The sequence below is a fragment of the Ambystoma mexicanum genome, chromosome 4q (genome assembly GCF_040938575.1).
Source record: "Ambystoma mexicanum isolate Mex_15411 chromosome 4q, UKY_AmexF1_1, whole genome shotgun sequence".
In the NCBI taxonomy this organism is placed as follows: Eukaryota; Metazoa; Chordata; class Amphibia; order Caudata; family Ambystomatidae; genus Ambystoma; species Ambystoma mexicanum.
This window is the reverse complement of record NC_090928.1, coordinates 48,169,990-48,196,632: the sequence shown is the minus strand read 5'-3', so window position 1 is coordinate 48,196,632 and position 26,643 is coordinate 48,169,990. Positions and strand designations below refer to the sequence as shown.

Sequence of the window (26,643 nt, the reverse complement as noted above, 5' to 3'; positions counted from 1 at the left end):
ATGCTGTTTAACATTGTTTACAGTCGTAAGATTATTACAATGTTTACCTTTACAGTCATGAGATGTTTAGAAATCGGCTCAACTAATTTCATCATTACTTTTTGCACTTCTATCTAGTCTTAGGCCCCTTTCTCGTATTCGCCAAATGTTTCTTGGATATAGCGATAGGTTCCAGGCAACGTAAAATAGGTAAAAATCTGCATTTACAAACCAAACAGAACACTAAGTTCCAGCAACGACATTCGCCTCGAACCATAGCAATACTTGAAGCGGAAATTTGGTGGATCAACATTCTCCTGCATCTCAGCAAAACGTTGGCACTCACTCCTAAGGAAATACGAACATGTCTCTTTAACTCACCAAGCTAAACAGGAAACATTGTAGAAGGAAAACTACCAATACAAAACAAGAGAAACACCCAAAACTACCAAAACCTAACAAACCGAAATCTGTATGCCACACCGAAATTAAGCATTTTTTATCACAGATCACCATCGAAGAATATGAACCCTGCCAAACCAACATAACCACTGCACAGAAGGGCACAGACTACTAAAATCACTAACTAACCCTACTAAAAACTTTACAATATCTTGCATACTCACTGTCAAACACAAAACAAAACACACACATACCTCTACTTCAGCAGAAACCTCCACCCACCACAAAATGCACACACTCGGCAACACCCACCTAAAAATAACAGTACAGAAAACGAAACCAATTATACACAGATCATCCCACACACACTCATACAACAAACACCAGCTAACCCTTACCAACTAAAAGCAAACCAAGCAAACAGTGACTAGTAGTTTTTCTGAACTGAAACTACCAACAGTACATCAAAGGTCTCTAGCGCTTTCTCTCTTTATCCCACTAAGCCCTCCTTCCTTTTCAGATCCAACAGAGCGCCTGAAGACCATAAAAATGGCAGTGGTGTGTGGTGTATAATCACAATAAACTAGCATAACCCCTGCTATTTGTGACCATATAACTAGCTGCTCCACCACCATTCATCGCTGGGTTGTGCAATGCTGCCTAATGTTAGATTCCTACAAGATGAAAGTAATCTTTCTTTCTCTGTACCTTCAATGTTAACTTCCCCTGCCCATCACCTTTCCTCCTCATCTTCTCATTCACGCATGGCTCGCAACCTTGCTGGCCTATTTGGCAGTATCATTAAACTCATATCAGTTCATCATAGCCAATGCAGAGGATTAACTTCTGCAACACAAAGTCCCTCCCACACCTCACTCACAACTCAATAAAAACTCAGATCTCTACATTGGTCTTCAGACAACTGCACCACTGCTACAGTGGAATCCTAAGTCTTCCCACTACTCCTTTGCTCCCCAAAATAAAGTTCTCATATTTGCTACATGTATCTGCTACAACTTTCCCAGATTGTCTCCCACTTCCTCATACTGATACCACGCTAGATGGCTCTCCATTACCTTGCTGACTGCATCACTGACACCTGCCATCCTACACCTCTTCCTGATTCGCAACTCCTCTTGTGCTGTCCAAATCAATTTAAACAAATCTGATTCTACCAAAGGTTTACTAGACCCATTGATCCAATAGGTTGTAGCGTAGATCATCAAACTTGCCACCAGTAGTCTGAGGTTTGTGAGTTGAACTTGGTTGGATTGATTTGGACAGCACAAGATGAGTTGTGAAAGAGATTGATGGTGTCCCTTATAGAGGACTTTTAAATGTCCTCAATACGTTGGACCACTGATCCTGTCTTCAAATTAAATTCATATTTCAGTTTTCGCACTTTCCATTGAAGCATGATTTTTACCAGAGGACTATTTCTTTGAATAGAATGTACTAACTAGCAGCGGAATATTTCACACGCTGAGACACAGCACTTGGTATGGTTTACTGGGTCTTGGTTCTGTAGTTATCAGATCCTAAATGCCCATCTCTTTTATGTTCTGTTCCCTAGACATTTTCCCTGGTCTGTGTTGCAGGGACAATACCTTGCACCAGGTTGTCTACTCTTATCCAGACAGTCATTGCAAAATTGTAAAGGCACCCTGCCTGGTGAGTGCCTCCGCCGTCTGTAAAATTCTCAGGATTGCGTGATGAACAAACCAATATCAAATCCTTTGACCCATCCTCCACCTCCTCCTCACCTGTCTGTGCGTCGTCTGATGAGTCTTCAGAAGATATCTCCCTTCTAACTCTCCAAGCGAGATCCGACTTTTTGTGAAGAGTCTTAGGACGAGCCCTGCCGGAGGCCAACCTGCCTACTAGAAGCCTGCTCAGCAGTGGGACCTCCAGGGGGCCCACCCCACGGCCAGAGAAAAGCGAAGCTGAAAAACCCTGGGATGGATTATAGGCTGCAGATCTTGAAGGCAGGTAACGCCGTAGGTCAGGAAGGCAGGGACCACAACTCCCAGAAGGCACTGGTGAAATCTCTTCTTGGTGTGTCACGACGCCGTATGTCAAGAAGGCAGGGACCACAATTCCCGAAAGGCACTGGTGCTAATTCTTCTTGGTGTGTCACAGCAGAGTAACTCCGTGAAATCAACATGGTCAGAGTAAGGGTGAGAAAGGTTGGAAGGTAAGGCTCAGACTCTGCCGAGGGCAAGGGACCCGAAGGCGGAACACAGAGACGGCGAGTAAGCAAGAGGCTCCGTGCGAACGAGGAGCGGAGGAAAGCAGAAGTGGGAATGAGCAGTTAGAGCAGGCAAAGGGGGACCGAGCCACAGTAAAGGTGGTCTGAGGAAATGAGGCTTGCGGGGAGAGAAGACAGGGGAGACGTAGGTAAGCAAGGAATAAACAGAGCCACCAGCAAAACTGGACGGAGAACACAGCGTGTAAACCCGATAGAGTACGGAGGATTGCAACGCATCGTTGCCTCTGTGTGACGCGTATTTCCCATTTAATTGAGGGATAAGTGCTATTTTACCTTTCATCCATCTAAGGTGTTTAATGAGAAGAACATGGAATGTACTTAACATGCTAAGAAATCTGTGTACATATAGGCTTCCTTCTATGAATGGCACCTGTTGATACATTTATGCATCAATCTGTTTTTGCTTTGTTGAATTGTATAACATAATCTCTGTATGATTTATGGGTCCATGCAATTTCTATGTATGTAGAAGTGTACATTTAACTGAGGAGAGTAAAATAAATAAAAAACACTCCCAGTTTCATATTAACCAAGTGTTTGTGGTATATATATCTCTTCTCCTTGGTGCTTCCTCATCTTTCCCCTGGATATGTATAAATAAAAGATATAACAGGAGAACAGATATACATCTAATTTTATTTGCATCCGAACTAATTGCAATTAGCTTTGACTGTTTAAGTCAGGACAAGCCCCCTTGTGTGTTTTTGTTATTGATAGCCCTTTGTCCTGAGCTCATTTTGGGCTTTCCCTCCCGTATATTTTGACGCGTATTTGTATGCACCGCAACGTGCGCGACTAGAATGCTGCTTTCATTTCTTCTCCGGTTAACCCCTCTTCCATCTCCACCATAGTTTCCAGGGTCGATGAATAATGACAAGCTGTCATGATTCCTGCCTCTCATGTCCCCAGCCCTCCAAGATGTCAGGCTGTAGCCAGGCCACGATCACCTACATGGCCCTCAAGGGCCTCTCCATCCCTCCAAAGACCCACTTGGAGTCAGACTTGGCGCTTGTGGCACCAGACTCACTCACTCCCATAGGATAACATTGGGGATTGGACTTGTAGTGCATTGATGGGGACAAGATGGATGCCCCCACATATTTTGGTTCCCAGAACTGCATGTGCAGTCTAGTCTTTTGGGTGTGGTTCAGCCCAGAGACACCTGGGATACCCAGAGACTAAGCCACACCCATGCTGAGAAACATGCTTTGCGTTTTCTGCACCTGCAGCGTGACACTCACCGTGTTCGATCGGTCTCCAGTAGGCCTGCATCTTTCTTCTGCGCTCAGCTCCTGCAAGAACAAGAACACCGTTAGGAACAGCCTTACCTTGCGGCGCTTCTGCCCATCATTCATCGGTCCTTCTGTTCTGCAGGCATCTTCGGGGGTGTCATTCCCATCCCGGCACGCCGCTTCCTATGGAAAAGGGAAAAGAACAGAAAAAAGGCATTAGTAAGCATTCTGAAAATCTTTGCTTATTTTTAAATACTGTACGAGCTTTAAACGCTTACCTGAATCCCAGCCGCTCTGGGGGAACTCTATCTCCGGAACTTCTCATCCATCTGCAAGAGGGAAAAGACACTCCAGGTTAGCATGGAAACATCTAGAGGCGCCTCATACCGCGCTTACCCACCGCATTTGTTCTTCATAACCGGCATCCACGCTGAAAACGTTGCAGCACCTAAAAGACACAGAAAAAGAACTCAGTTCAATACAAATACGAAAGGGGTGCATCGCGCATCGCGCTCTCACTCACCTTCAGCGCTACTCATCTCAGCAGCACGCCGCCATCCCCGGACACCGGCCATCATCTAAGGAAGGAAAGGAAAAAAGTTAGAGAACTGTTCAAAAGACTCATTATACTTACCTGTCGGACTCTTGCCAGTGAAGTAACTAGGCAGCAACGAGCCCGCATCAATCAACGCGCCCGTGTGCTGAAAGCAGGACGGAGAGCACACTATCCAAGAAAACAAGGTGAGCTGTGGATCAAAGGGAAGTGTTGGACCCCGGGGAAGAAGGGGTTCAAGCACACAGAGCCAATAGGGAGTTAAACTCTACCAATCCTGTGTTTCAGGCCCAGTCTCCAGTCGAATAGCCTCCAGGGAAGGGTTCGAAGTCGTAAGAGGTCAGAACAGGCTGAGTGACGTCCCCGTGGATACCAGGTGAGCGTACACAAAAAATATATGTTCTGTCACAGAACATATGTTACAGACGGTGGAGCCTATGTTTGCTAGAAATTACGTCCTTACTACTAAATAAATGCAAATACAAAAATGGGTGCTAAGAGCCTACCCTCAGTCAGCTCGCTAGCAAACAGTATGATTAAAGATTATGAAGGAAAGGCAGATAGATTTTTGCAATTGGATTTTCAGCCACATATACAAGATTTCATCTAGAAAGAAACCAATTATTTCACAAAGATTCATCTAGTTTACATTTTCAAGGTTTGCAGATACCTATCTTAAATGACTGTGTTCCCTCCTTTCATGTTTTGTTTGACACTTTATATTCTTGATGTCATGTTAAGTTTTTTGATTGTTTAAATTTATGTCCACAATGTGCTGAAATATTTCAAAAGAAAGTAATTTGAGATATCAAGAAGAAATGATATCAATATACAAAACATGTTTCATAACTCAGTATTTTGTCTTCTTTCTGCCCCATCTCTCCAAACTAGGTATTGTTCTATGCTTCTGTTACTAACAGTCGGACTGGGGCAACTTCTAAAAATTTACCATATGCCACTGAAAGCTTCTTTGACACACAGACCCTATTTAACCTTCAGTAATTTAAAAGAAATTGACTTTTTTTCAGGTGAGTACCTTGTTTAAAACCATGCATCATAGATGACATGTATCTGTTTTACTCTGTTATATCTGAGATGGGTTATCGTTTTTTCTTATTAATTAATCTTTCGTTACACGATTAATACTGGAGACTAGTCGCTAAACGCCAGACCGGAATTCAAACCAGTATTGCTCTGTGTTGTCTTGCTTAAAAGACAAACGTGTTGCCCCTGAGATATCCTCCCGTGCCCTTACTGTGGCTCTCTTGATGTTCACTACCACACTTGTGATCCCTCACCATTGAGACTACTTGTAAGGGCTTATGCAAGCTGCAGTTCAAATCAACTGGCGAGCTAAAGGTTGCATATAGCTGATTATGCCATACTTGGATGACTAGCTTCTTTGACACCAACTGCGGAGGGGCTGCTCATGTCCCTACAAATCACTAAAAAGTTAGTTTTTGCACTGGTCCGATCTCAATTTCAAGAAATTATTCCTACTCAGCATTTTCTTTACACCAGTTTGCAGAGGGCGTACCTTCCCCAAGAAAGGGTCCAGTAAATATTTGCCATCTGTTCTGTGATATGCAATTCCACATAGGAGGCAGCATTGACAGACATTTAAAGAGCTCTGGAACTGATGGCGTCCTTCTTTCTAGTTGTCACATAAGCAAGGCTTTATATGAGAGGGGCACAAATGCATCTGCAGAGTCATTGCTCTTTGGACACTCAACATCAGTCATTGCTGGTTTGGGTTTTTGCAGCTGTCAAGTTGGAACTCCTCTGTTAAGTGGACCGTGTCCATCTCTCTATTGGAGATCCCTTAGTTTTCTTCCCTTTCAGGCATTTATGTTTGCCACAGATTCCTAATGTGAACTTGGGGCCTCTCTGGACATTCTTCACGTACTCTAACAGCTGAGGCTCCATCAGAAGACTTGAGACCAACTTGAAGTACTCTAATTGTTTAGTCACAAAAGGATTACAATTTATAAGAGTGGGAACAGAAATGGTAGGATGAACAGATTTTTAGCTTCCCTTAGGACTTGGGCATCAGTCCATCTTTGATTCAAGTCCATACCACAAATGCAGGATAGTATTTTTCCAGAAAGTTCACCTGTTGCAAGCCTCCATGTGCATTTCGGCCACAATGTCATATGGAAAACTCCACTGCACTTCCCTTTCTCATGGGAGCACGAAAGACAACATAGCTTGCTTTCGGCCCCTGCAACGTTATCAGGCAAAACAGTCCTTGAAGCACTGCAGACTAACATAGATGAAAAAAGCATGTTTTTCTTGTGATTCAAAGAATGAAAACAGTATTCAGAGCTCACCTTCAAATGCAGCTTTCACTAACATTTGAGGAAAATGTCCATTGCTTTTTTGAGCGCACCCAGAATGCATTTCATACAGACTCCATGTTTTTAGACATTTCAAAAAGCATTAGACCATTGCAAACCCCTATGGGAAAGATAGGCACCAACATGGCATTGGAATCTAAGCTTGCGCAGGGGCTCATTGACAGAAAATTGACTCTCCAAAAGTTCATCTTTGATTGTAAAATCTTTGGTATCTTGTGGGTGTTAAATTCTTGGGATTTATACTGCACGCTGCTACGGTTTTCTTGGTCTCAACCTATTAGAGTTTTAATGACTGGTCAAAAAACAAGGCCTACTAAGATGAGTTATCTTCGAAGTGTTATGGTATGAATCTTCCTTGAATGGGAGGTTTAAATGGGAAAGTACCAGATTAGGAGATCAGAGGAAGCTTTGGGGAAAGGATATATGTTTCGCTTTCGATTTCCTGATAAACACAAATCTCCGTTCACCTGGTTTGGAGTTTCCCAGTGCAGATTTGGTAGAGATGAGGAGTTCCATGGCTGGCGCTTTTACAGTGATGTATAATTAACCTTTTAATGTAGTGTTTTCTGTTACATTTATTTATTTATGTAATAAACGGCCATAAAGAGCCATTTCATAAACTAGCTGAGTGTGTGTGTGTAAATCATTGCCTTTCAATGTACCTTGAAACGCAAGATTTATGTTGCATTTATGTTTCTCTTTCTTTGAAGTGAGAGCCTGGCTTTGTTGATAGGTGCTTTTTGTGTGCGATAGGTTTGAGTGACTTAATTTCGACAGCAGTACATTCGTAGGAGATTGACAGTTGAAAATTGCTGTCATTATGCATTCTTTGTTTAAGAAGTGAGATAAGAGTTCTTCCTCTGGCAAACATTATTGTGATATTATTCCTGGTTGCACTGAAGGTCCGTACGATTAATTAGGTAAAGAGTGGGTTTGTGCTGCTGGTTTAAATTAGCTGTGGGATGAGTCTTTGAACAGCGCTGAACGCGAAGATGTTCTGTTTTGTTTACATCAGGTTTCAGTGCTGAAGGGGAATTAATTTGCTGCACTAGGGAGGCAGGGCTGGGTCCTTCTGAATACTTACAGGAGAATGCATCAGAGGAATGTAGCATTAGAAGCAGATGTATTGCTTTTGGAGAAAGAATTAGCAGCAGAGAAACACATTTCTCTGATGTAGCAATTTTAGATAGAAATCTGGCATGACAAGACCTCTACATATCAAAATATTTCTGAAAGAGCAGCTGTCAGGGTAGCTAAATATAAGTATAGGAAGCGTAGGGGCAAGGTAAACAAACATAAGGTGGCAGCAGTGATTGCAACTGCTGGTGCAAATTGGGATCTGGATCAATGCGATGGGAATATATGGTGTTCAAGTGATTCAGATTCTAGCCCTGAAGTAAGTGAAGGCAGAATCTACACTTAAGCCACACTGGTGGGGTTTTGTACCAACGATGACAACATTTCCATGCGCCTGGTTAAGTATTACAATTCAAAAAGGTGTTGCAGTTGATGTGGGGCAAAAAGGGGCTTTTGACCCCTACCCCTTGAGAAAACAGTTGAAGAAAAAATGCTGCACACTTGAGGAACTGCGCCACAACGTTTTTGTGGAAACTGAAATGTATTGATTATAATGCCCTTTTGGATAACACGTGTTTCGACACACCAGTGTCTTTTTCAAATCAGTGAAAAACTAGTAAGTGTGTAGCCAAATTCACAATGAAAAACATGTATCAGAGATCATAGTGCACAGTCAAACAAATACAAAAGCAAACCATGAAAGCAAAGAATTAAAAGTAGTCACAGAAAAATAAGGAGGGGTGAAGGGGAGGAGGTTCAAGGTAAGTAAAAAGAAAGCACAAAGGTAAAAAACAACGCATTAGTACATACTCGTAGGTCAGTGTCTATTATTATTTAGACAAAAATGTCATTCTTACTTAAAGTAATTGATATAGTAGTGTGCCCATGGAGGCCTTACCTATATTCCAAATCAAAAGTTTTCAATTCAGTAGAACAGAAAGTCATGGGTTAAATCCCCCTATTAAGATTCATGCCAACATATCACATTTTAGACAGTAAATTTTCGTGACTCATCATTTAAGAAGTCCAATATTATCAAAGTCTACTACGTTGCGTATTATTGAAGCTATATGCCTAAGTAGAAAATCCTACAATAGTGAAATACCCGAAATTAAAATGACCTCAATTATACAAATTAATAATTATTTTTAAGAAAGTGTCCATGTAAATACTGGATACTATCCTAGCATGGTGGAATACTTAATACGCTAAACAGCGTTTGAATGGAACGCGGCAAAACAATTCAAATATTGTACTCGTAGACCAAATAATGCTACATCCAAAAACGTTGTGGCGCAGTTCCTCAAGTGTGGAGCATTTTTTCTTCAACTGTTTTCTCAAGGGGTAGGGGTCAAAAGCCCCTTTTTGCCCCACATCAACTGCGACACCTTTTTGAATTGTAATACTTAACCAGGCGCATGGAAACGTTGTCATAGTTGGTACAAAACAAAACCCCACCAGTGTGGCTTAATCTGTTTCTGAAGTAACCAACTCTCTGTGCTGCCTAAATTCTGGTATGGCCCAATATATTTTGAATCGGGGAAAAGGATGCTACAAATCTTCTCCAAAAGAGGAGACACCACACATGGATTCCAATCCTCAGTACCTAGAAGAGAAGACCTGAGATACAAATGTATTAAATTAGAATTTCAAAAAAAGAAATTGATAAATTCTGGGAAATCATTTCCCTGAAGAACTATTTAGAAAATGGATTCATACCTCGAGGCCTAAGGATACTGATCTTCCCTGATTTCTCAAAAGATGAGGACAAAGACTTAGCGGAAGACTGGGAAAAGAATCTCAACACTAGCTCTACTAAAATGATTGAAATCCTTATTGAACATGCTACAAGGGAACAGAAATGAGCAAAGGAACAAATAGATCTCATTATAAAAGAAATCAAAGAAACACAAGCATTAGAGACAACTAAGGAGAAAAATTTCAATAAAATGCACAAAATACTCATGGAATACCAAGATGAGATTAAGATACGGAAAGTACGCAAATTCTATCGAGATGAACGAGATTATCGCGAACACAAGGTTTATACCTTTCAAGAAAAATATAATAAACTGTCTAAACCATCTTCTAAGTAAAAGTACACCTAATACCTCACCTGGTCGCTCTGATGTGGATTCCGAGACTGATAAAGAGGAACCAAGGGAAGCAGATCGGAATACTGAAGGTTCAGGTTTTTTTAACCAGATAAGACGTTACAAAAAAGGAAATAGACTCACCAACACCAAACAAGTCCGTTTTCAGACAATTCCATCAACACACCCCAAACCAATACTAACCAGAGGAGAGGAAGGGAGGGGGGCTTCAAGGCAGCGGAAATCCAGATGCTTTAGAGGATTACAGACGTCTGACAAGAGCCAGGGCTCGGCTAGCTACAGGAACAAACCCAGTAACGACCTCGTAATGAACATCTCATCCAAAGAACTAACAGCAGACGAAATTAAACTACTTAATAAAGGCCTTTCCTTTGCCCCTACGTATAGATATGATCAAATCCAAATACAGATTGACCTGTTTAAATTTACAAGGAAATTAAAACTAAAGAAATTCTTTGCCACCCAAGTTCAACAATATCGACCAAGAAAAGAGAAACCGTTGCCAACTCCATTATCCATACAAGATATAGAGAATATCCATCTATTGCGAACCCTTGAAGTAGATGATTTGGAACTACATGAAACACTGCATGATCTAAAAATCCAATCCATTAGCATCACAACCCAGGAAATGAAGGCTCGATCCAAATTTACTCCACAATTTGGTCAAGATAATGTGATCGATGCCTTCCATAAAGTAGTTCAAATGGAGATCAATAATCGCTTCGAGCGCAAGAATAAGTGGAGTATGAGATTCAAGAACAAAAAGAACAACCCGACTCCAGAAGAGTCCAAAGCTTTGAAAAATCTGCAAATGGACCGATCCCTAGTTATTAAGGAAGCTGATAAAGGGGGAAAAATAATTCTAATGGACCGTGCTGATTATATACAAATGACTGTGAATCATCTAACAACCCCCCTTTGTTATGAAGAACTTTGAACAAATCCCACTATGGAAATCAAAAATCAAATAGCTGAGCAAATCCAAAATTGGGAAAGGAAAGGCCTCATCACTGACCGTGAAAGAGCTTATTTAACTGTCTCACATCCTGTGGTCCCGACCATATACTTTTTACCCAAAGTACATAAAACTTTCAATAGAATACCGGCGGGAAGACCAATCGTTTGCAGTATTGGTTGGGTCACAGAGAAAATTAGTGAGTTCATTGACAATATCTTAAGCCCACGTGTACCTACAATCAGAGCTTTTTGTAAAGATTCTACTGATGTCATCAAGAAATTACAACTTATTCAATGGGATGAGTCTTACAAACTTGTCACTTGGGATGTCCTAGCTCTATATACCTCGATTAAACACGAGGCAGCTATCGAAACTATAGATTACATTTTTTGTGGGGAATCTGCTTCATATTACCATTACGTGACCATGCTGAAAGAAATGCTGACAATAGCTTTGGAGAACAATATTTTTATATTCGACAAAAATACTTCAAGTAGAAACAGGGAGTGGCCATGGGTGTTAAATACACGCCGGTCCTTGCAAACCTCTTTATGAGCAAGTTTGAGGACAAATATGTCTACACAGATCCAAATGCTCATGACAAAATCGTGATGTGGACGAGATTTATCGACAATATTTTACTTATCTGGAAAGGTGATGACCAAGAACTAACTGAATTCAGAGATCGTCTTAACAACAACACAGAGGGGATTTTTCTTTCAGGACCATCCAGTGACTCTACCTTAGATTTCTTAGATCTCACTATATATGTGATGAATGGCAAATTACCGACAAAAACTTTCCGAAAACCAACTGAGGCAAACTCAACCCTCTTTGCAACTAGTTGTCACCAAAAAACAGTAATAAAAAACATACCAAAGGGTGAATTTGTGAGAGGCCGTAGAAACTGTGGCAATACTAATGACTTAAATGAGGAATGTGATTTATTGAAACACAGATTTCATCAGAGAGGTTACAACAAGAAATATATAGACATGGCACATGCAAAAGTTGATACCATGAATAGGGATGTAAGCCTAACACCTAAGAATCCTAATCGATCAGAGGAATTCAACAAAGTCAGCTTCATTACAACATTTTCACATGACAGTTTTGAAATTAGAAAGATATTAAACAAGAATTGGCATTTGCTCAAACTGGATGATCATCTCAGAGATCATATCGATGAAAAACCTAAACTAATCTTCAAAAAAGCTAAATCTCTGAAAAATATACTCAGCCCATCCCTACTCCCTAATTTGCCAATACCAAGACAAGAATTATGGTTACCGAAGAAACCGACAGGATTCAGGAAATGTGGATCATGTGGCATGTGCAAATTAGCACACCATAACACAGAGACTTTTTCGGATTCAAGAGCCCCTACTCTCAGGATCAAAGATACCATCAACTGTCGTAGCAAATACATCGTATATGCCATAATATGCACATGTGCACGCGTATACATTGGGAGCACCATAAGAGAACTCATGTGTAGAATACGTGAGCATATCTATGCTATGAGTAAATCTGATTCGAGGGGATTGGGTCCTCCGACGTATTCCATATCTATGACATGTAATCACCACAGCTGTGCTGCTTCGGAAACTTTTTCGGCGTCTGCGTCCTGCGTCGATGCGCCGTCGTCGAGGACCTCCTCCGACGTCCAACGTCATCCGATGTGATAAGTAGGACGCACGACGCCCATAGCCTCAGTTCCGTTTTTTCCGCGAACGTGTTGCTTCGTGTTTCTCGGTTCTAAGCCTCGACTCTTTGGAGTTCTGTTCTTTCTGGTTCTTCGAACCTGTTCGTTTGTGAATTTCCTTCGGCGATGTCTTCCACTTCGTCTTCAACCCCGCGTCCGGGCTTTAAGAAGTGCGGGGAGTGTGGGTCCAAGATGTCGGTGATTGACTCGCACGACGCCTGCCTCTGGTGCCTCGGGGAGGCCCACGACACGGATGACTGTGTCGACTGCCAGTCGCTCACGTCCAAAGCCTTACGCGAACGTAAGAAGAGGTTGTCGGTAGGTCGGGTGTCCAAGCCCCGGAAGTCGAAGTCGGCGGGGCTTTCGACGGATGATTCAAGGGGTGTCTCTCCGCGTCATCGTCGGAAGTCTCGTCGGTCTTCTTCTAGGAGTGGGTCTCGCCACTCCTCGGCCTCTTCGAGGCATTCTCGGAAGCGCCGTCACCGGTCGCCTTCCAGGTCCTCTTCCGAGGATTCTGCCCGGCTCGTCGGTTGCCCCACCAGCCGTGCGACGCCGGAAGAATGGGCTTCCTTCGGGAAGAATATGTTGGCGATTCTTGAGTCGCAGGGTACTCAGCCGTCCGCGCCCCCGAGTGGGGTCGGCCGTGTGAAGTCGAGAGACGCCGCTCGCAAGAGTGGTCGGCACGAGTCACGGGAGCGGTCCCGTTCGGACAAGGAGGCTCGTTCTCGCCGTACCCGTTCCAGGTCCCGGTCCTCGACGCGTTCGAGACCGTGTGCTCCTGTGAAGTCTTCGAGGAAGACATCGACGTCTGAGGCGTCGAGGGCGTCGACAGGCTTTCTCGAGGCTCCGGCTTCGAGGGCCTCGTCGACGATCAGGTCGTCGAGGGACACGCTCGGGGCTCCGGCTTCGAGGGCTGTGTCGACGCCACCGATACTGGAGGCGCTGCATCTGACGTTGACGCCGATTTCCTCGACGTCGACGCCGATCCTCTCGGCGCCGTTGCCGGTTTTCTCGGCGTCGGCGCCGATTCGCTCGACGCCATCGACGCCTTTCGTGTCGGGGGTGCCCCGTGTCACGGGTGTACCCCCTAGGAAGGCTCTGGTTAAGAGCAAGCACTCTCGGGTGCCTTTTCGCCACCTGGAATATATTTCGGAGGCGGATGAGGATTCTGATGGCCTGGTTCCTAGTCTGGTGCCAGATGAAATTGTCTCGGGCCATAGTCAGTTTGACGATTTGAGGCAGTCACTGCATGATGCCAGTGGACTGGACACCTCTCCGGAGGTGGAATTTTGTAGGCCTGAGCCTGGCTCCCATGCCGATTCCTCGTACCGGCGCCTTATGGCTAGGGTGTCTGAGTATCTGGGATGGTCTGCTCCCCCAGGGGAGTTTGTGCAGGATGATCTGACGGACATCCTTGATGTTGGTCCCCCAACTAACCCAGTACTGCCATTCCATATGGCTTTACAGAGAAGGGTGGCGGCGGCTTGGACTGCTCCGGAGAGTCTCCCGGCGGTGGGCAGTACCTTGTCGCGTAAATACCGTCCAGCCAGTAGCGACCCCTGCTACTTGACCAGGCACCCCACTCCGGAAAGTTTGGTGGTGCAGGCGGCCACGGCCCCGGCAAAGCAGGCGTCGTACCCTACCATCCCTCCTGATAGGGACGACAAACGTTTTGATGGCTGGGCGGAGAAAGTGTTTTCTTCTGGTGGTATGGCGCTTCAGGCGGCCAACTCCATTTGTGCCTTGTCACGTTTCACGCACACTCTGTGGAACTGTGTTGCGTTAGCGGCTGACCATGTTCCCGAAGGGGTTGAACGGGATGGTTTCCTTGCTATGGTCCAGGATGGTAAGGATGCCATGTGTGAGTCCGTTCAGTCAGGTCTGGACTTGGCTGAATGCGTCAGTAGGTCCATGGCGGCGAGCACCGTGATACGCAGGTTTGCGTGGTTGCGGAAGTCGGGGTTTGCTCCTGATGTGCAGTCCCGGCTCCTCAACATGCCCTTTGATGGTGAACACCTTTTTGGCAGCAAGGCTGACGAGAGCCTTGAGAGGTTGCAGACCTCGAAAGCTGCAGCGAAGTCGTTACAGGGTACCCGTGGTGCCAAGGCCGCTCGGGCAGTTGCCTCTTTGCCCTCAGGTAACGCGCTGCCGCTCCCATTCAGTCGTGTGGCCATGTCCCATGGTTCGCCGGTTGGGGGAAGGCTGGCGCAGCATCTTGTAGAGTGGCAAGCCATTACTTCAGATGTGTGGGTTCTGGAGATCATAACCCACGGCTACTGTCTTCCTTTTCGGCACAGGCCTCGCGACAATCCACCGGACCTCTCTTTGCAGAGTCCGGATCCGCTACTTGCGCAGGAAATTCAAGCCCTGCTGGAGAAAGGCGCCATAGAACTGGTGCCTGTAGCGGAGAGGAACAAGGGATGGTATTCCCCTTATTTTTTGGTTTCGAAGAAAGACGGGGGATTGAGACCCATCATGGACTTGCGCGATTTGAACAAACTCCTCAGGAAGGACAAGTTCAAGATGGTTACTCTCTCTCAAGTCCTCCAGGCCCTTCAGCTTCAGGACTGGTTGGTGTCACTCGACCTCAAGGATGCTTACTTCCATGTGCCGATCCATCCCAAGCACAAGAAGTACCTGAGGTTCGCGGTTGGCGACTCGCACTTTCAGTTTCGGGTCCTGCCGTTCGGTTTGACCTCCGCCCCGAGGGTTTTCACCAGGCTCATGGTGGTGGTGGCAGCGCATCTCAGGCAAGGGGGGATTCACGTCTGCCCCTACCTGGACGATTGGTTGATCAGGGGGAGCTCTCCCGAGCAAGTCCTGGATCATCTATCGATCGCCTGTCGCTCCCTTCACAGGCTGGGCTTCTCCCTCAATTTAAAGAAGTCCCATTTGACGCCGACGCAGCGGCTCCAGTACATCGGAGCAGTGCTCGACTCTTCCCTGGGGCAGTGTTTTCCTCCCCAGGTGAGGGCTCTTCACATTCAGCAGATGGTGCACAAGTTTCAGCATGCCCAGACGCTCCCAGCGTTCGAGTTCTTGAGGTTGCTCGGCCTCATGGCATCCTGCATTCTTCTGGTGCCAGAGGCTCGCCTGCGGATGAGATCTTTGCAGTGGGCACTCAAGACGCAATGGTCGCAGTCCTCCGGCAGGATGTCGGACTCGATTCAGGTGCCGTCCTCGGTCGCCCGGGACCTTCTGTGGTGGGCCGTCGAAGGCAACTTGATGAAGGGGGCTCCATTTTGGCTTCCCTGGCCGGAGGTGACGATCGTGACGGATGCATCCCTCACGGGATGGGGAGCTCATGCCAACGGGCTGACAGTCAGCGGTCGTTGGTCTCCGTCGGAGTCCAGACTCCATATCAATCTGTTGGAGCTGAGGGCCGTCAGGCTAGCCCTGAAGGCTTTTCTGCCGTCTGTGCGAGGGAAGAATGTCCTGATCCTGACGGACAACACAGTGGCCATGCACTACCTCAACAAAAAGGGGGGGGCAGGGTCACTTCCTCTGTGCAGAGAGGCGATGCAGCTCGAGTTCTGGGCCATCCAGCAGGAAGTTTCGATCTCGGCAGTTCATCTGGCCGGTGCCGAAAACGTGACGGCGGACGCTCTGAGCAGGCAGAGCGCGATCTCTCACGAATGGGAGTTGGCTCAGGAGATTCTCCTGGAGATCTTCACCCTTTGGGGGACCCCTCAAGTGGATCTCTTCGCCTCCAGTGTCAACCGGAAGTGCGAAAGGTTTTGCTCGCGGGAATTTCCTCCGAAAGGTGCCTTGGGAGACGCGTTCGTGGTGGAGTGGTCATTCCCGCTGCTGTACGCGTTTCCTCCAGTCCCCGTCATCCCGCAAGTGCTGCGGAGGTTACGGAAGTTCGGTTCCCGGATGATCCTCATTGCCCCGGCGTGGGCTCGGAGGACGTGGTACCCGGACCTTCTCGACTTATCCATCTGCCCTCCACGTCGTCTTCCCTACCGAGACGATCTGCTCTCACGGGAGGGGGTCAGGTTCTCCATCCAGAGGTCAGATCCCTCAACCTTCACGCTTGGTTTCTGAAAGGTTGAGGTATAAGGATTGGGACCTCCCTGAGGACGTGATGGAGGTGTTGCTTTCGGCCCGAAGGCCGGCAACAAAGTCTCTGTACCGTTGCCGTTGGCGTAAGTTCTGCGACTGGTGCAGAGTTCAGAATGTGGATCCTTTTGCATGTGACATCCCCATGGTTCTGTCCTTTTTACTTTCTTTGGCCCACAGGGGCTTGCAAGTGGGTACCGTTAAGGGTTACCTGGCGGCGCTGTCCGTCTTTAAGCGCTCGTCTGAAGAGTGTTCTTACTTTAAAATCCCTTTGATTTCACAGTTCCTGAAAGGGCTCACTAATGTGTTCCCTCCGTCACCTTTCCTGGTGCCCGGTTGGGATTTAAACCTGGTTCTTAAGTTTCTTATGGGTGCTCCGTTTGAGCCTTTACATTCTTGCCCTTTGAGGCTGTTGACTCTGAAAACTGTGTTTTTAGTTGCGGTTACTTCCGCTCGCAGAGTGAGTGAGTTACAGGCACTTTCAGTTAAGCCTCCCTTCACTGTATTTCACAAGGACAGGGTTGTCCTTAGAGTTCGTCCTTCTTTTCTTCCGAAGGTAGTGACGGAATTTCATTTGGCCCAGAAGGTTGTTCTTCCGGCATTCTATCCTCCTCCGCATCCTGGTAAGGAAGAGGAGAGGCTCCATAGGCTTGATCCTAGGAGAGCTTTAAGCTTTTATGTTTCGCGCATGTCCCGGGTCAGAGTGGATGATCAACTCTTTATTGGTTACGCTGGTAAGCGTTTGGGGCAAGCTGTGTCGAAACAGACTTTGTCTCGCTGGATTGTTTTGGCCATCTCGGAGTGCTACCGTTTGGCGGGTAAGGACCCACCGGCTGGCTTGCGGGCCCATTCTACCAGGGGTATGGCTGCGTCTACTGCCCTGCAGAGGGGTGTTCCTATTCGCAACATCTGTGATGCAGCCACCTGGGCTTCAGTACATACATTTGTACGTCACTATTCCCTTGATTCCATCCGAGCACAGGATCTGGCCTTTGGCAAGGCGGTCCTTTGCTCTGCTATTTGATTGGCTATTCTACATTTTGATTCTAAATTCTTTCCCTCCTCCTTGCTTTGGTACTGCTTTGGGAGTCTGTCATAGATATGGAATACGTCGGAGGACCCAATCCCCTCGAAGAACAAGTTACTTTCTTACCTGGTAACGTTCTTTCGTTGGGATGGTCCGACGACGTATTCCATATCGCTCCCGCCCGGCCTTCCCCGCTGCAGAATTTCTTTTGCGATTGCAGCTTACGTTCCGCAAGGCTTTGTGTCTGACTGGCAGTTGACTTATGTCACACGTTCTGGGGGAAAAAACTACAACTGAGGCTATGGGCGTCGTGCGTCCTACTTATCACATCGGATGACGTCGGACGTCGGAGGAGGTCCTCGACGACGGCGCATCGACGTCATCGACGCAGGACGCAGACGCCGAAAAAGTTTCCGAAGCAGCACAGCTGTGGTGATTACATGTCATAGATATGGAATACGCCGTCGGACCATCCCATCGAAAGAACGTTACCAGGTAAGAAAGTAACTTGTTCTTCTACATTACCACTTGCACAACATTGGCAAAGTAGTCATCAATTGGATGATAAAATGAATGTGAGGTTCATCGGATTGAGGCAAGCATCTCTAGGCGAGAGGGGCGGTAATAGAGAGATCCTCCTTCGCCTGATGGAAGCTCGCACAATTTGTAAATTTAGAGCAACAGAATTTGGCCTGAACCAAGACCATGAAATGGCGTACTTCCTCTGACGGGGAAAACACAAACCTTTTTAAGAAATGCTTTAATTTGTTCCTGTTGATATTTTTTCTGTACTATAACGCTATATGTTACTCCTTGTTCTCGACTAGCACTTACAATACTGAAGTAATTTTGAACCTTTTGGCTTTGCAGTAAAATTGTTTATATGACTTATTTCATGTAGTTTCGGGGATGCAAACACATGATTAGAGTGAATGGTATTGTGTTCAGCCGTGCCCCCATCACCTTTGTCACTTTGTCATTTCATCTACTACTTAGCTTTGTTCAGCTATCTGGCAATATACTTAGATATCTATTGACATTTTTATGCCTTTCCCATCACTTTGCCCGATACCAACCGTTTATAGTATTTCACCTGACTTTATTAATCATCTGTAGATTTCAGGTTCAACTTTTTTGTTTATTTCAAGCACTGCTGTCTCAGCATGCTAAAACTACAGCCCCATGGGGACCCTTTTGTTTATTCCGACGATTTGTATTCACTTTACCCTTATATGAACTCATAATATGGCGCTCATCTATTTTGCCTGACTCTCCGAATAGGACTTAATGGAAATAGAAATAGGACTAGGGTTGCCTAGACAACCCTTGTAAACTTGGGAGAAGACCGACCCAGACGAAAGAAGATTGAGCACAAGCCAGAGGTAAGCTGCAGCACAATCCTTTTGTGCTTTCAGCACTCTTTTGTTCTGATGCTTCATCATTATGGAATCGAGCGCATTCTGTCGCACGGCTGCAACTCGAGCAATGTGCTGGCCGTGTTTGGATCAGAGTAAGCGCATATTTTATACAGGTAACTACGGCGTTTTTGGACGTAGCATTATTTGGTCTACGAGTACATTATTTGAATTGTTTTGCCATGTTCCATTCAAACGCTGTTTAGCGTATTAATTATTCCCCCATGCTAGGATAGTATCCAGTATTTACATGGACACTTTCTTAAAAATAATTATTAATTTGTATAATCGAGATCATTTTAATTTCGTGTATTTCACTATTGTAGGATTTTCTACTTAGGCATATAGCTTCAATAATACGTAATGTAGGGGACTTTGATAATATTGGACTTCTTAAATGATGAGTCACAAGTATTTACTGTCTAAAATATGATATTTTGGCATGAATCTTAATAGGGGGATTTAAACCATGACTTTCTATTCTACTGAATTGAAGAATTTTGATTTGGAATATAGGTAAGGCCTCCATGGGCACACTACTATATCAATTACTTTAAGTAAGAATGACATTTTTATCTAAATAATAATAGACACTGACCTACGAGTATGTACTAATGCGTTGTTTTTCACCTTTGTGCTTTCTTTTTACTTACCTTGAACCTCCTCCCCTTCACCCCTCCTTATTTCTCTGTGACTACTTTTAATTCTTTGCTTTCATGGTTTGCTTGACTGTGCACTATGATCTCTGATACATGTTTTTCATTGTGAATTTGGCACTAGTTTTGTCACTAGCCCTGATTTGAAAAAGACATTGGTGTGTCGAAACAAGTGTTATCCAAAAGGGCATTATAATCAATACATTTCAGTTTCCGCAAAAACATTGGGGCGCAGTTCCTCAAGTGTGGAGCATTTTTTCTTCAACAGAATCTACACTTAAACAGGATGGGAAGACTGTTACTGCTAACCCAGTGACGAGATGAAGAGCTGGCCCGCACCCACACAATCCAGGAGGTGGTGTGGATTTGACCACACTGCAAGATTACACACAGCCGGAAGTCGGTGAGATTATTATTCAATTGAGGCAGAAGTCAGGGGAGCCTTTCCTTACCTGGTTGGTGCACATGTATGATGGGGCAACGGGGGTTTGTTAGTTGATTCCACTGATCCCCATGCTTCCTGCCTCTTTCCACTGATACTAATATACAAGAGCTGCAAATGGACAGGCTTCGTAAGTGTCTTTATTGCACCTGGCAGCTCATGGATTGGCCCACTGAAGAGAAGAAGTGGTATATATTGAAGGAGGCATTTAAAAAAAAATCAGAGAACGTGCTATAAAAGAGGCAGTCCATGTGGATGAGCCGGTACATATGGGGGTGGTGCCATTGTCAGTGTGAACCAGAAATATGATTATCAGGACTGCCACACCTGCGTATAAGAGTGTCGTTATGACTTTGTTGGTGGGCATGACTGAGAAGGAAACTGATTAAGTGGTAGATGCTATTCGTCAATTGTCAGATCTGGGTGAATGGAACAAAGGTGAGGACAGAACTTGATAGAAAGCGGGGCGCAGGGAGAGAAGAACAGAGGGCACGTGTTAAGCAGAATGATATGCAGTACCCTTTGGGAACACTACGCACAATTAAGACTACAAGTGACAGTACACATTCACCTTTGGTACAAGCCTGTACTACACAGTAAAAGTGGTAGCGATGGCTGAGCAGCCAGACTTATCTCAAGAGCAAGTGAGCAGTATCAATAGTTACACAACGGATAGCAATTACTATGATTCAAATAAACACTGACTCAAGATTTCTGAGTAAAAGAATATGCATTTATTTACACATCAGTTGTATAACATCTCACTAAAGTAAAGCAGTTCAAAAATCATACTCTTAATACACCACACCACTCCCAATAGTTTCCAGACAAGTTAAGCTCACAAAATGAAGTGGGAGCATAATGGCACTCTAGTAATTTAAAAGGGTGGGAAAGACAAAGTTAGGCAGAAATTGAGCAGCACCAACAGGTAAGTAAGCAAGGCAGTCTAGAAAGAGGAACTATAGTGATGCAATCAAATCAAAAAGGCTTAGGGCCAAAGTCAATAGGACAAAAGTCTTTTGCTTAAGATCACACAGTTCAGGGTAGTTTGCGGTTAAGTCTTTGCCAAGAGTTCCGGACGAAGTTGGTCGGCAGAAAAGTGAGTTCAAAGAGTAGAGAAGGACAAGCCCTCTGATTGGAGAAAGATTTCACACACTTTCACCACGGCTGAACGAAACGAACAAACGGATTTGCACAGTACCTTTAAATCGAGAAGAAGCTGTAGCTGAGGCGGACGTTCCTGTCACTTCCTGCGGGCTCACGGTTCCTGAAGCGACTGTCGGACTGATATGAAGTCGGAAGACTGGAGGGTCCTGCACTGCCCAGGGGAGAAACCAGCAGCAGAGCAAAGCAACAAATAAAAGGTGCGCTCCTTAAAACCCAATCAGGGTCCGACCTTCCTGGCTATCCGGTTCACTGTAGCTCTGTACAACAAATTCGAGCAGAGGAGGGAGTCCTGGCTTGCAGTTTGGATGAACTGGTTGGTCCCACCTGCTCTGGGGAAGAAGATTCCTGGAGGATCTTCTCTGTCATTGGAGTTTGAAGATTCGGACCTGCAGCAGGGCTTCACCGGGTGGTTTCAGTCGTGGTAGGGGTCCTCTTCTGTCAGCTCCTCGTCGGTTCTATCGTTCAAGTGGTGACACTGCCTTTCCAATTCCAGAGACCTGCTTTTTATGCAGTTTTCCCCCATTCACACAGCCTGGCTGTCAGCTGTCCTGGCAAGACAGTCACCTAGCCAATCAAACAGGAGTGCTACTTGGGTTACCAAGGGAACCCATGGCAGGGGCCCTAAAACCCCTCCCTCACATCCTGCCTACCCAGACTTTCAGGCGCCTAAAGAGGGCTTCTGCGGAGAAGCCCGCGAAAAGACGGTGGACAAAGGAACCAAATCTGGTTTGGCGCACGGAGTAAAACACGAGAAAGACATTTTCAAAAAGAAATGGCGAATAAACCCAGCCGGAACCATATAAATACGTATATGGTCTAGCGGGTTTAAGTTCGAGGCTACCAAGATAGCCTAAAACAATACCAAGGTTATTTAAGATAACCGCGGTAGGAAAAATAGGGTAGTTTCCTCTGCCACCAGCCAAGTCTTGATGAAAAGGGAGCAAAACAATGGTCCAAGAGAAACGGACAAAAGGGATAAGAACCCTTTCCAGTACTCCATGCAAGATGATTTGTACTGGGTCTGTGGATTTTAAAAAGACTAATAAAGTCAATAGCATATTTACATGTTCTGGGAGACAGTAGTCAGTCCCAGAAAAGTCTGAGTTGGGAAGTCTAAAAGACAACCCTGTGTCACTGCACTGAAGGTGCTGTGTAACACACAGTAAAAAAATGATGCCTGTGGAGTAGGTGAGGCTCCACAGTCTATGAACACAAAAAATGTTAAACGCACACAGCAAAACACATGTAAGAGTGGGGGAAAAAAACTCACACTCTTACCAGGTGAAAAAAGAAATCCAGCAAAGCTGCTGAGGGATTCAGTAGGTAAGGGAAATTAGCCATTCTGGAGTATTCTCCCTAACAGAAGGAGACAAGATAGTAAAGATTCCCAGGTGTTAAGAAAGGACATGTTTCTGGCATTGTTGAAAGATGGTGTGTCGCGGGAAGAGATTGATGGTATTGAAACCAGGGCGATGTACGAGTTATATAAAAAGAGAAGACTTGATGGGAAGGAGCGCTATAAACAAGTGAAGCGACAGGTGGTGTCCAAGCAGAAAAGAGACACTTCTCCCTGCTTCTCCTCAGGTGGCACTGAAGGTGAAGGGTCCATGAGGACCCCTCCCCAATACCAGCCAGCATATGCTGAGTTAAGCAAAACAGTGAGTACAATGTTGGAGGCTGAGTGTGGGTACACTCATTCTAAATTTGACTAGGATTATAGCCAAACCCCGGCAGTGTCAGCTCACATAAAAGTTGACAGACGACCTCATGTTAATGTTAAGATATTTTGGAAGCCTGGGAACACATAAGATGTCCGAGCTTTGATTGACACCAGGGCGGAGGCCTCATTGATTCATGGAAATCCTTCAAGATTTAATGGTCAACACTTTACCATTACTTGGTTGAGAGGAAAAGAGACACCCGTTGATTGTCCCGATGCCTGAATATATAATTGGATTTGACATTCTGGAAAGGTTGACTCTAGGACTAGACTGATCAGTTTGGAGTGAATGCATTGACCAGTACTCCAGTGGTTGTAGGCCAATTGAAGATCCCTCCGGTGTATCTGCCATTGGCCACGAAGCATGTGTCAATGAAGCAATATCGCATTTCGGGGGAGATGAGGACATTTCAGATACTATTAAAGAATATATAGAGTCAGGTGTATTAAGGCCAGTCTCTACAGCTTGGAACAATCCGTTCTGGCCTGTGAAAAAAGGGGATGGAAGCTGGAGAATGACTGGACTATAGAGAATTGAACAAATACACTCACCCTTTAGTTCCTGCAGTGCCAGAAACGATCACCTTATTTGAGAACATACAGAAGTTTGAGGGAACCTGGTACGCTCTGTTAGATTTGGCAAATGCCTTTTTCTCTGTGCCAATTGCCGAATAGTGCCAGGAGCAGTTTTTCATTTCTTGGCGTGGCCATCGGTGATGAGATTGCCTATGGGGTACTTGCATAGCCCAATCCTTTGTCACAGTTGGTGCAATACACTTAGACAAGATACCATGTAAGCCTGATATACAAATCTCACATTACATTGATGATATTCTGATTCAGGGCAAGGAAGAGCGCAGTGTGCAAAATCAATTGGGAACAATAATTGCTGGGTTGAAGAAGAAAGGCTGGGAGATGAACCCTGATAAAATTCAATGGTCAGCTAAAACTGTGATATTTTTGGGAATTCAGTGGCACAATGGGCAACGAGACATAGTGCCGAAAGCCAGACAAAAGATACTTAAATTTACTACCCCAGTGAACAAGAAACAAACTCAGCAGTCTGTATGGATTTTGGAGACCGCATATACTACATTTAGGGGAAATCTTAGGCCCACTTTTACACAGTTAAACAAAATATATATGAATTTGAGTGGGGCGAGGAGCAGCAGAGGCAATTTGATTTGGCAAAGGACACAGTGCAGCGTGTGCTTGATTTGTGGCCTGTGAAGTCAGGAGAAGATGATTCTTGTATCTGTACAAGTACACTATGCTAACTGGAGTCTGTGGCAGAAGCAAGACGATAAGCAAGTTCCTTTGGGATTGGAGTCGCAAATTACCTGAGGCAGTTGATAAGTACAATCCATTTAAAAAGCAATTGCTAGCATGCTATTGGGCTCTTATTGATACAATTGACAGTGGGTCATGATGTATTGATCAGACCTGAAATTCCAATTATGCAATGGGTGTTGAGCTCTCCTAAAACACACAGGATAAGTCACGCCCAAGAAGCCAGTATAATCAAATAGAAATGGTACATTCAAGACAGAGCCAAATCAGGAAAGGGTGGGGTTGCGAAATTACAAGAGCAAGTGGCTAATATACCAACCGTAGTCTACATGATATATGATATGATAGGTTATTCATAACACGCTTAATACCCAGAGGTTTCTAAGCGCGGAACCGGGGATCGAACCTGAGTCGCTCTGTGTTGTCTTGCTTCCAAGGCGAGCACGTTGCCCCTGAGCTATTCTCCCAAGACTACATACCACAGGAATTTACAGAACTACATTAGTCTCCGTTGAAATGGGGAGTACCTTATGGAGATCTGACAGTAGAGCAAACAGGGCATGCCAGGTTTACTAATGGCTCTGCTCGCAGCGTAGGAACTGAGCGCTACTGGAAAGACGCGTCATAATCCCAAGACAAAAAAGATCTTAATGTCATGGAAAGGGAAAAGCAGTCAGTTTGCAGAACTCTATTCAGGATATCAAGCTTTTAAACAAGAAACACTTGGTCAATGGGATAGCTGTGTGGCTGCCGACATGTAACAGTGTCTCATGTGGATGCACACTGTGCTTCTGACTCAGAAAGGTTGGTTTAATTCTGTTGCAGATGAACACACCAAGATTTCATCTGTGGACGCAGAGGCTCAGGAGGCCGATTTTTGAGGATTTGGCTACGCGGGCTCACCAGAAATGTAGACACATGAGAGAAAAAGCTACTTACAGATGGGCACAAACTCGAGGGTCAATATCTCTTTAGAGGTAGTGAAATCAATTATTTTGCAGTGTCATGTCTGTCAACAGCAACAGCATAGATCCATCCCTCAGCTTGTCCAGAGCACTTTGCAAAGAGGCAAGTTACTGGGGCAAATTTGGCAGATCGATTATATTGGTCCTATGCTAATCAGTAAAAGCTGTCAATATGCCTGTACCATTGTGGACACCTTTTCAGGATATTTGATGGTGTTGCCATGCAAGAGGGCCACAAAATTGAACACTATTAAGCTGTTAGATCAAATCATATTGCATTACGGTGTGCACTTGCAAATGCAGAGTGACAATGGCACACGTTTAAAAGGCAAGTTGATCTGTCAGGAGAATAATAGAGTGGCTTTACCATGTACTGTATCATCCACAAGGAGCGGCTTTGATTGAGAGGATGAATGGTTTGTGTAAAGAACAATTGTGCAAATCAGGCAATGACAGTTTGGTAGGCTGGCATTATTGTGTGTTTGATGCTGTGAAAGTACTAAACAATCGACCATTGGCTGAGAATGAGACACCTTTGACGTGCCTCTTAACACCTGCTGTGCAGATGCAACTTCATTCAGCTACATGTGTTTTCTGTATTTGCTTTACAGAGTTTTAAATGGACTACATTTGGAAAAAAATGACACACTCCAAAAACAAAAGGTTATATTGGCACAGCCAACCAATTTCAATATGACGAGGTTGGAGAATGATGTTCTTAGGTCGCTTTATGCCGACGCTGACATTCCAGCCCCCAGCAGATAGAAATGTGAATGGCAGCATGTGCCGCACTTAGAGATGAAATCGTGAACATTAGCCTGAGTCGCATCTCGTTTCGTTTTGTTTCTTTATTTATAATGCGTGCCAAACCCAGAGGTAGCAGGGCGCAGCAGTAAAAATATGCAGAGCTTAGTGTTACAGAAATGTGCAGTTTACATAGTTACAGATTTATACAGGTAGCAGAGATAACATTAATGTACATGGGTGCAAAATAATTTACAAATAGCATTACATGGCATTTAACATTTGTTGGCAAAATTCTTAAAATACAGGTTATATACAGTACAGTTGGAAGGGTCTATGATATATGATATGATATGATAGTTTATTTATATAGCGCCTATACACAATGTGTTTCAAAGCGCTTCAGGGCAAGGGAGGGAACCAGGGAAAATACAATGACATTCTTACAGGCCAAGAAAAGTAAGGATGTGACATTTCACATAGTGCAAGAGCTAAGACATAGATAA

The 26,643-nt window shown here is 44.8% G+C and overlaps 1 protein-coding gene across 6 annotated transcripts in view; it reads left to right on the top strand.

Moving 5' to 3' along the window:
• The window catches only part of ERMARD (ER membrane associated RNA degradation), a 1,617,289-nt gene that overhangs the window by 704,317 nt on the left and 886,329 nt on the right, over positions 1 to 26,643 (top strand). For all 6 annotated transcript variants that reach the window (XM_069607434.1, XM_069607436.1, XM_069607435.1 and 3 more), the window contains one exon: positions 5,327 to 5,463. In XM_069607434.1, the coding sequence (XP_069463535.1) occupies positions 5,327 to 5,463 (137 nt within the window). The remainder of the gene's footprint in view (positions 1 to 5,326; positions 5,464 to 26,643) is intronic.